This window comes from Rana temporaria, unplaced genomic scaffold (assembly GCF_905171775.1).
Source record: "Rana temporaria unplaced genomic scaffold, aRanTem1.1, whole genome shotgun sequence".
NCBI classification, from domain to species: Eukaryota; Metazoa; Chordata; class Amphibia; order Anura; family Ranidae; genus Rana; species Rana temporaria.
Window position 1 is genome coordinate 2,004 of NW_024404501.1, and position 11,949 is coordinate 13,952.

Sequence of the window (11,949 nt, forward strand, 5' to 3'; positions counted from 1 at the left end):
TAGTTAATATGGAACAGCTTATGAAACTGCCTATGCTTGTTGGGAAAACTTTAAGTGCAGTATCATTTGGCGCCACTAGATGTCCTCTGTGGATAGAATATATCTCCAGAATCAGTTGACTGCATATAAGTCTGAAATCCAGTATGGAATGGGAATATCAGTATCACTGTAGAAAATCAAAAATCAAAAGGGGGGCGAACATCCAGCATGCATATGCCCAACAGCATGTAACATTAACACACGTAAAGTTAATTCCAAAAGTATTATATCCAACGTTCAGTTGAAACAAGTATAACACATTATACTTAGTGCAGCCTTCGACACGGTAGACCACAACATATTGCTCACGCGACTCAAGGAAGTAGCAGGAGTCTCTGATGCGGCCCTACCGTGGTTTGCATCTTTTCTAGAAAATCGCACTCAGACCGTGAAACTTGGAGATTTCACATCAGAAACACGGACCATCACATGCGGAGTCCCTCAAGGATCACCTCTCTCACCCGTACTCTTCAACATCTACATCCGCCCGCTCCTCAAAATCATCAGCAAACAGGACCTGTGCTACCACTCCTATGCGGACGACACGCAGCTGTACCTTCGAAACACCAACAAAAAAGACCAATTTCATGAACTAGGAAAATGCCTTACACTGATCGACAATTGGATGACGGAAAGCTCCCTCAAACTCAACGGATCCAAAACAGAGCTACTCACCCTTCACGCAAATAGGAAATCCATCTCCAGGACCACATGGACACCACCCACCATCCTCGGACAAACCAAGCAATAAAGTCAAAAGTCTCAGAGTCATCTTTGACACAGACATGACGATGGATGCACAAATAGGATCAGTCGTCAGCGGTTCTCATCATCTGCTCCGCATGCTACGTAGACTCATCCCCTTCATCCCGGAAGAGGACACAGCAGTAGTGGTTGGAACAATCATCAACTCACGACTCGACTACGCAAATTCACTCTATTTAGGACTACCGAAATACCAGATTTCACGTCTACAAGTCGTCCAGAACACGGCAGCCAGACTGGTAACTGGTAAAAAGCCGTGGGAACCAATCTCCCCTGCCTTGAGGTCCCTCCACTGGCTGCCCGTACAGGACCGGGTGACATTCAAGACTCTCTGCCTCACCCACAAATGTACACAGGGTAAAGCTCCTCAATACTTCCCTAAAACCCTACGTCACCAAGCGCGTGCTCCGATCAACCAACCAAAACCTTCTCCAAATCCCCAAATCTCACTACAAATCTAAGGGAGAACGTAGATTCTCGGTCCAAGGACCACGGCTCTGGAATGCTCTACCCACGACCATCCGCATGGAAGAAAACCATCGGGTTTTTAGGAAAAAACTGAAGACCCACCTCTTCTGAAAGTCCTGTACAACTCTGGTCACCAGCGCCTTGAGGCGATTAAGTTCGCATTTGTTGCGCTATATAAGTTTCTCACTCACTCTCACTCACTCACTCACTCACTCACATTTTGCATCTACCATGTATTGAGAATGAGCTTATACCAGGGTACTTGCTGCTCAAGTATATTCCTAAGACCGGGACCTTTTGGCTGCATACTGTGGTTTGCTGTAATATGTATCAGAAAGTTTGTTAAAGTTAGATTTTTTGGATGAAGGTGGTTTTGATCGTGATGCCTGCGGTGAGTGTGGGGGGGGGGTGTAGAACCTAGCGAGGGAACCCTGAACTCCTGGTACCATTCAGGTAGGCAAATCAGTGGTAAGTTCAGTTGCTCACAAAAAATTGTGATGTCCTCCGACATGCGCAGGTAATGCTGTTTGCCCTTGTACGTGGCAAAGAGGGCGAATGGAAACTTCCATCTGTACGGCATCCCCCTCTTTTTCAGAACCTCCAGTAGGGGACACAGTGCCCGTCTGTTTTTAAGAGTAATGTGGGAAAGGTCTTGGAATAGGGTGACAGGCTGACCATTACAGATGATTTTGTCATTCCTTCTGGATTTACCCAGTATTTCTTCTTTGAGTGTGAAGCTTTGTAAGCAACAACTTATGTCTCTCATGGTGCAGTGTCAGAAGGGCGTGGGTTCAGTGCCCTGTGCGCCCTAATGAATTCTATTTCAGCGTCTCTGGGACGTTCCAAGATCTTATTAAAAATATCTAGCAGTGGGAGAGCCAGGAGGCGGGGTCTAGCTGCACAGTCATGCTGCACTAGAGCTCCGCTCTGTGGGGAAAGAAAACCGCAAATAATTGATTTTAATAGAGCTGCAAACGAACAGAAAACGACGGGTCGAGTTCCCAGGAGGTGAGGAGAACCATTTTATTGAAATATGGTGCTGGGGGGTGCCAGAAATAAGGGTAAATCCAACCCTAATAACACGGCCCAGCAGATGAAGGGCTCTGTAAAAAAGGCGGCATTCTCCTCAGCCACCTCAGCTACCTCAGAGTCTAATACTGAGGGGAAAGGCAAGCAATGCTTGTTAAAGGGAATGAAATCCGCAGCTTCTCTGAGGAACATGGACACGGACAGTGAGGAGGAGGACTTGTCTAATACCCCACAAATAGCTACATTAAAGCGGGGGTTCGCCCTGTTAAAAAAAAAAAAAAAGTTTTTTTTTATTAGACAATTAAATTCGGCATCGTAGCGCGAGCTACGGTATGCCGGTCTTACATTTTTTATGCCCGTACTCACCGTGCTATCGTTGATTGAAGAATCCGGGGAATGGGCGTTCCTATGGTGAGAGAAGGTGATTGACGGCCGGCCCTGGCACGTCACGCTTCTCCGGAAATAGCCGAAATAGGCTTGGCTATTCACGGCGCCTGCGCATAGCCTGTGCGCAGGCGCTGTGAATAGCCGAGACCTACTCCGGCTGTCTTCGGGGAGCGTGACGTGCCAGAGCCGGCCGTCAATCATCCTCCCTCTCCATAGGCACGCCCATTCCCCGCGGGAGTCAGAATCTTCAATCAACAATAGCACAGTGAGTACGGGGATTAAAAATTTAAGACCGGCATACCGTAGCTCGCGCTACGATGCCGAAAGTAATGGAATAATGGGGTGAAGGAGGGTGAACTACCGCTTTAAGTAAGACAGTCCCCTCAGAGCTCCTAAGTCAATTCGAGAAAATGCTGAATAAAGCGCTAAAGCGCACCTCAGAGCAAATCACCACTAGTCTAACTAAGGAAATAAGAGACTTGGGCTGCCGCACAGAGACTTTAGAGGCAAAAATGGACGAAATTGAAATTTATACTCAAGATTGCCAATCAGAACTAGATGCGCTTAAAGAGGAGAACTTGGTACTTCATAGCAAACTAGAAGATTTTGAGAACCGCGCCAGGAGATCGAATTTGAGATTCAGGGGAATTCCTGAGACGGTCCTGGACCTTTCAGGTACCATTCTAGCACTGTGTCAGGAGATAGTGCCGGGACTGCCTGTAGAACGCCTGGAATTTGATAGAATACATAGGGCATTAGCCCCCAAAAAATCTGAGGGACCCCCCAGGGATATCATTGCAAAATTCCACTACTACAGAACAAAAGAGCAGGTTCTGGAAGCAGCCAGAGAGAAGAGCAGTTTAACATTCCAGGGAAACAATTTCCAGATATTCGCCGATCTATCGCAACTGACAATTACCAAACGGCGTGCAATGAAACCCCTTTTAGTGGAATTACAACAGCGAAACATAAAGTACCAATGGGGATTTCCCTTCTCCCTCAGATTTACATTCCAGGGCTCAAAGATAGTGTGCAGATCACCTGATCAATTACACCAAGCTTTAATTGATCTGAAGCTCATTGATCACAGTATCACACACAACTCCTCCCACAGAAGATCAGCATCAACATCTTCCCGCAATGGCATCATTCAACCTGAAAAGAACAATGGAACTCATCACACAAACAAACGAGGAAGATTTGTGTCTCAACCTCAAGACCAAGAGGATACCATGGACTGACCACCTTCCAGAGGACCTCATGAATTTCTTCTTCCCCTGGTCACAAGAACACTTCACAAGAAAAGATGTACAGATTGCATGGATTGAGAACTTGATGTTTTTTATTTTTATTTTTTTTACTCTTATTTTTTATTTCTACATTTAAATTTTTCTCTTTTGACCCAATTTTATTCTCATTTTCACCGCTTATTGCGATTCTTATTTTTCATTTTTTACCTTGCACTCCTACCTTTATCACATTCTTACTTCTTTCCATTTTTTTCCACTTTCCCCCCCACTTTTTATTTCCTCACCTCCTCCTCACCTCAGGGTGGGGAGGAGGGGGGGGGGGGGACGACAAGGCCTGCCCCTTCATTCGCAGGGTCCCTCAGACTTATGACATCCCACACCATTTAATTACACCCCGGGGACCTAAGAGACACCTCTAAAACCCATTCTCTTATCCTCCTCTAGTTATAATATCCAAAGTTGCTTCACCACATTACACCACCTCGTGCACTAGTAGCCCAGTCAGCGTCCAGGCGCAAGGCGAGTTTTGGTGTGTAGAATCTGCATTGTTTTAATGGTCAATAGGTAGATACCCAATCTGACATATATCCGATCAATAGAAGCCTAATCTTACCCAAACTATTGGACCTACTTGAGGAATTTTTTCCTAAAATTCCAATGGAACACATGATCCAATTAAAACATCTTTGGTATAGGCTAATGAATTCTACAATCTCTTTATTTAATTAATTAAGGATAGTTAACCCCCTCTCCTATCTCTCGCCTAAACAACAGAAGGCGAGTAGTTAGTGTTATCCTGTTCGAAATGTTATTAACAGCTTAGTTGAGAAAAAACACCTCAGACGGTGTTTACTTGAACATATTTACAGCGGTTTTCCACCGCACGGAACCAACCTGTGCTCCACCATGATCTCCTCAGTTCCCCGCAAGATTAAGCGGGGGATTGATGGGATCCCCTTTTCCCCTGGCGGGGGTAGTCCATCCCCGCCACGGGTAAACCTAACAAACTTTATTGGTTTATTGTTGACTGTTTATTTACAAATTTTTTCTGTGTTTACCTTCCTTTTCAAGGTTGAATACCCCATAGACCCCTTTTCCTTTTCTTTCCCCAAGTCTGCAGGGATTGGGCTGGCCAGATGTCCTCCGGTATATCACGGTAAGATGGACAGAGAAGTAAAGCTACCATGGCACCATTGAATATATTGTCGTTAAATGTACAGGGATTGAATGTGCCACAGAAAAGAACCAAGGCCTTCAGAACATTTCAGGCCAAAAAAGCCCATATTGTTTGCCTACAGGAAACTCACTTTACTACGAACACGACTCCTAGATTTTTTAACCCCTCCTATCCACAAGTCTATTCAGCCTCTGCTTTAGTCAAAAAAAGGGGAACCCTTATCGCTTTTCATCGCACCACACCATTCACTCTAAAAACGGAAATCAAAGATCCAGAGGGCAGATACATACTATTAACAGGCCAAGTGTTAGATACGGAGATCACGATAGTATCTTATTATGCTCCTAATCTAAACCCGTTACCCTTCTTATCGCATCTTTTCCAAATAATTAATTCACATAAAATAGGGACTCTCCTCATCTGCGGAGACTCCAACCAAGTCCTTCTTCCATTCTTAGATAAAACCCCCTATGTCACACCTAAACACCAAGCTAAATGGACCCTTCCCAACTTATTAGCCAAATACAATTTAGTAGACACGTGGAGAGAACACAATCCCACAAAACGTAACTACACATACTTTTCAAACCCACACCAATCCTTCAGCCGAATTGATCATATTTTTGTGACAATCGGTATGGTCCCTGAAATACTATATTCAAATATAATACCCATCCCTTGGTCAGATCACAATGCGGTGTACACCACAATGGCATCAACCATTCCGAAAAACCATGATCCCACTTGGTATCTTCCTGAAATTATACTCAAACACCCTGCCCATTGCCAATTGATTGAACAAGCTCTAAAAGACTATCTAGAACTCAATGCAAGCCCTGAAATATCCCCACTTACATTATGGGAAGCACATAAGCCAGTCCTCAGAGGAGTATTCCAGCGGCAAATAGGGATCTTAAAAAAGGAGCGAGCACTGATGGCAAGAAAATTGGAAACAGAATTCAACTTAGCATTTCTGGCCCTACAAAACTGCCAAACTCAAACTAATAGAACTCGGCTGGACAAAGCACGTCTGGAATACGACTTGTTCTTAACCGATTCGGCAAATAGAACACTTAATAGATCTAGACATGCTTTCTACAAGCAAGCTAATAAACCAGGGACATATTTAGCTAGAGCGCTAAACACACTCAATAAGACTTTTAAACCCATAAAGTTAAAAATTGCCAACAGGGTTCTCTCCAGCAACCCACTTAAAATAGTTCAAAAGTTTAGCTCACATCTAAAACAACTCTACTCAGAAACTACTGTATTTGACGAATCTAAAGCTGACTCCTTTTTTGCACAAATTAATCTTCCACAAATAAGTCAATCACAGAAAGAACAGTTGGAAGAACCAATTACGCAAGAGGATGTAGCTTTAGCCATTGGGGAACTCAAAATTAACAAAAGACCGGGACCTGACGGGTTCTCGGCAAACTACCTCAAAACTTTTACTGAGTTACTTTCACCCAGACTGGCAGAGGCATTTAACAACTTACTAGAGCAAAAAACCTTCAGACCTGAAACGTTGCTAGCAACGGTTTGTATGATTCCCAAACCACATTCGGATGACACACTTTGTAGCAATTATCGTCCCATATCTATGCTTAACATAGATATAAAACTATTAGGTAAAATACTAGCTACCCGCCTTAACAATTTTATCGGTACTCTAATCAATCGAGATCAAGTAGGTTTCATGCCATCCAGACAAGCGGGCGATAATATACGCAGGGCATGCCTCTTGGCCAACATAGCAAAGAAAAGGGGTATACCGGCGTGTTTTCTCTCTCTGGACATCAAACAAGCTTTTGATTCTGTTTCCTGGGCGTATTTAAAATATACTCTACAGAAATGGGGCTTTGGCCCTAATTTCACTAATTGGATTATGGAACTTTATAATAACCCTAAAGCTTATGTTAAATACGCAGGATATAAGTCTGACACATTTGATGTCAAAAGAGGAACACGTCAGGGCTGCCCGTTATCCCCGTTATTATTTGCCCTCCTTATCGAACCGCTTGCTCAGAAAATCAGATCAGACCCCACTATCCTAGGTATAGAATTAGGAGGTCATAAACATAAATTATGCCTATTTGCGGATGACATTCTTTTATTTCTTTCTTCCCCGCAAGTAACTGGCCCTAATCTCATCCCAATACTTGATAGATTCGCGACGTTCTCAGGTCTAGCCATTAATCCCAAGAAATGTGTAGCACTAAACATATCCCTCTCAAGACTAGAATTAAGTGCAGCCAAAGTAGGTCTTCCATTTACATGGTCGGATAAGAGCATCCCGTACTTAGGAACACACGTAACGGCTGATACATCTGATTTATTCTCTTATAATTATCCCCCTCTTCTTAAACAGATAACAAACTTACTCAAATCTTGGTCCCAGCTCCCATTATCCTGGTTAGGTAGGATCAACGCAGTTAAGATGACAATATTACCAAAATTGTTGTATCTTTTTAGAGTGCTCCCGAGTCCAATACCGGCTTACTTTCTGAGGATAATACAAAACAGAATGACGACCTTTATATGGGGCACATCTAGGCCCAGAATAAAGGCGAAAATCTTGCATCTCCCCAAAACTCAAGGAGGGTTAGGATATCCGAATTTTACAAACTACTATAGGGCAGCGCAAATTTCAACCTTGGCCAAATATCATGCAAAAAAGGAAACACCTCTCTGGGTAGCGATTGAGGCAACCGAGTGTGATCCCATCCCTCCAGCTAACTTACTATGGATTCTTCCCAAGCTACGCGGGAAAATCTGCAATCCAATTATTAAACATTCTCTCTCACTATGGGATAGCTATAAATCCAAGTATTCACTGGTGTCCCCTCTCAACCCACTGCTTTCATTTTATAAAAACCCAACATTTTATCCGGCATGGATCTTCCCTAACACATTCAAGGAATGGGTAAGGAAAGACTGTATATATGTCTATAAATTTTTGGATTCATCGGGTGTCATGCCCTTCCCGACAGTATGTAAAAAATACGGTATACCTCAATCAGAATTGTTTCGATACCTCCAAATAAAAAATTTTGTGGAAACACATCTGACCTCTTCGGCTCTGAAAAACCAGATGTCACCTTTTGAAAGTATATGTAAAGATAATCCACATGTAAGAGGTACAATTTCGGTTCTGTACTTGCAGTCACTATCCCACAATAACACAACAAAGCTTCCTTATGTTCAGAAATGGGAGAGTGACCTGGGTATAGAACTTAATACCTCGGATTGGAATCAAATATGGCGAAATACTAAATCGGCTTCCTCGAATATAATAGCATTGGAAGCGGGCTATAAGGTATTAATGAGATGGTACCTGGTGCCAAGCAGAATAGCTAAATATGCACCAAACTGCACCGGACATTGCTATAGGGGTTGCATCACCGAAGGTACATATTTTCATACTTGGTGGACGTGTCCAATAGTACAGAAATTCTGGGATAAGATTTTCAAGATGGTAAATGCGGTGACTAAATTGAGAATACTTCCAGACCCTAAATTGGCACTACTGAATTTAAAGCCCATCAATCTAACACACACGCACTTCAAGCTACTAACACAACTCTTTACGGCAGCCAAACAAACCATAGCAAAAGCTTGGAAAACTCCAATTTTATCAACGACGGAAACAAAAAATAGAATGAATATTGCTATGACGCACGCCAAAATGGAAGCGTTAGAAACGGACACGATCGCCAACTTTGAAAAAATATGGAACCCTTGGATACAATATGCTATACCAGAAAATTTTAATAAAGGTGTAATGATGCCATGGTAGCTTTCCTATACAAAAATAACCGTTGTACATTTCATGCTTTGACGACGGATCCTAGCCCATCCCTGCAGACTTCCTTACCTGACCCCCCCCCATTTTCCTTCCTTTTCTTCCCTTCTTCCTTTTCCTGATCTGATACTGCATAAGGTAGTACCCTCGTGTATCTACCGTTAACTTTGAAAAGGTAGCACATTTTAGAAATGTAAAGTTGATAGGTAGTAAGGTTACATTAAATAAGGACGTATTATCTTTGATATATTATCCACTAGCCACTAGGACAAGTTGTAAGGATTACATATTTGGCTATGTTAACTACTTAAACTCTTCCTGCGATAGTACACAGAACATGGCTAAAATATTCCTGTTTATTGTTGTTTAAGAAAGATGATACTGTTAGTCAATCTTATGTTATAATAACCACCTGATTACTGTAACGAATGTATGCTTCATGTACAATTTATTCTTGCATTTAATAAAGATATTCTTGACAAGGAAAAATATCTAGCAGTGCCTGTGTAACCTGGGCGGATTATACATTTTCAGGGATCCCCCTGACCCTAATGTTTTGCCATCTGCCCCTGTTGTCAAGGTCCTCCAGGTGTTGAATAAAGTGGGTAGCATAAGGGGAAACAGCAGTCCCCCATAGCTCCCATAATTATGAGATGGGAATGAGGGACATCTACTAGCAAATGTATGTAGCACAGGACACGCCCTCTGCCACACCCGCTTGAAGGAGAATTAGCAAAAAAAAGATTAATCAAATCTACAAGGGACTTTTTTTTTACCACTACTATTCCTTTATAGCAATTTATAATTTGGATGAAAGGTTTAGCACTGGGAAACATATTTTGAAAGATAAAAAGTGCATTCTATATACAACTATATAGATCAGAGCAAAATGAGGGACAAATGAGGGGGGAAGAGGGACAGAGGGACATTTCTCCAAATCAGGGATAGTCCTTCAAAATCAGGGACAGTTGCGAGCTACGGTCCCCAAATGTGCTATTGCTCTGTCTATTTTAGCCTCTTCTCACTCTGTACTACTACTGACAATGCGTTCATTGAGGGAGGGGATTTCTGCTTTCAGGTCAGTTATTGCAGATGAGAATGTTTTTTTAATATCTTCAACTATCTGTGTAATCTCCGACAGCTGCAGTGGGTGATCTGTGTAGACTGTGTCCCTTACCAGATCCTTCGAAGCTGACAGAGCATCCTCACTATGTTCTGCCTGAAACCCGGACACATTATTCAGACAGGAATGTGGCTCAGAGCAGGGCTTGACAGGGGGGTGACGGGGCACTATGTGCGCCGCATTACTATTCACTTTGTAGTACCCAAAGGTGTCCCAGGTCTGTTACAATCCTATAGTGTATACTAAAACATTTAGTGGGCAGCTAAAGTGTTCGGGTTTGGCTTGAAGAAAAAGTGGCAACCCTACTCCCAATACTTATGGCAATATAGTGTGTGTGAACCCGGCCTGAGGTGTAACGTGAGCTGCAAACTGGAGAATGTGAAGTTGATTTATTAAAAATAAATAGATTGTGCACTTTGCACAGTGCAGTTGTTCCAGAGCTTAGCAAATGAGGTCAATCTTCATTTTGAAAAGAGTACCCAATCACATGCAAGGAAGATTTAAAAAACAGAATGTTTGCTTGCAGATGAGTGGATGATAGAAGTCAGCGGAGCTTCTGCTCATTTACTAAGTTCTGGAGCAGATACACTTGCAGAGTGCAACTGAACTTTGCAAAGTGCACAGTTTGCCTTTAGTAAATCAACCCATACGAGTTAAGTTTTAATGAAGTGAACAAGGGCTCTGGTTTGCTATATGATGGCCCATAAAGGATATTAACTGAGAAAGCATTGTTGAAGACATTGTTGTTTTTTTGTAACAGAAAAAAAAAACGACTTTTTAATTTGTAAGCTAAAATATATTTCAATTGTACTTCTCTGAATTACCAGGTAAACCCTAAAAAAGAAGTCTACTGGAAGCATGTTACATCAGATGCCTGTAGGTTTGCCCTAATGTGGAAATACGGTGGAATTTACATTGATACTGATGTCATCTCACTTCGTCCAATACCCCAGGACCATTTCCTAGCAGCCCAGGATGCCACAGTTATTAGCAGTGGTGTTTTTGGCCTTTCCTCACATTACCAGTTGGCGTGGCAGTTTATGGAGAACTTTGTTAAGAACTACAGGGGAAAAATATGGGGACACCAAGGACCGGGGGTTGTCACTCGTGCTGTGAAGAAATTGTGGGGCATGCCCGTATTCACCTCTACGAATGATGTCATGTGTGGAAACATCAGTTGTTTGCATCCTCAACGTTTCTACCCCATCAATTATCTATCATGGAGAAGGTACTTTGAAGTTTGGGAGAATTTGCCAACGTTTAAGGACTCCTATGCCTTACATCTTTGGAATTTCATGAATAACAAAGGTAAATCTATGGTACCTGGAAGCCACACGTTGGTGGAACACCTCTACCAGAAACAATGCCCTACCACCTATGAATATATCTTGAGAAATAAATCAACTCACCTGTAACAAAATTTGTTGAGCTTATAAAACAGATTGGAGGTTATTCAGGAAAGTCAAATCCACTTTGCACTACAAGTGCACTTGGAAGTGCAGTCACTGTAGATCTGAGGGGAAGCTCTGCTGATTTTATCATCCAATCATGTGCAAGCTAAAATTATGTTTTTATTTTCCTTGCATGCCTTCCTCAGATCTACAGCGACTGCACCTCCAAGTGCACTTGTAGTGCAAAGTGGATTTGCCTTTAGTAAATCAACCCTATTGTGTGATTCATTCAAAGTACATATTGGGAATATTGGAAGCGCCTCAAGGGTAACATAAAAATGTTGCATAAAAACTTACTCAGAGGGCTCAGTGTACAGCTGAACTCCAGCTTTAACATACATTTAGCAGTTGTACAGGTTAAACCCCTTAGTGACAAAAGGGGTTGTAAAGGTTCATTTTTTATTTTCTAAATAGGTTCCTTTAAGCTAGTGCATTGTTGGTTCACTTACCTTTTC

At 42.4% G+C, this 11,949-nt stretch overlaps 1 protein-coding gene across 1 annotated transcript; it reads left to right on the plus strand.

The window, feature by feature from the left end:
- Positions 1-10,870: 10,870 nt before the first annotated feature.
- Positions 10,871-11,491, plus strand: LOC120922017 (alpha-1,4-N-acetylglucosaminyltransferase-like; the record flags this gene model as incomplete). The annotated part of the gene is made up of 1 exon (XM_040334551.1): positions 10,871-11,491. A coding segment is annotated over one exon (588 nt), but the record flags the coding sequence as incomplete, so codon positions are not given.
- Between the last annotated feature and the right edge of the window lie 458 nt (positions 11,492-11,949).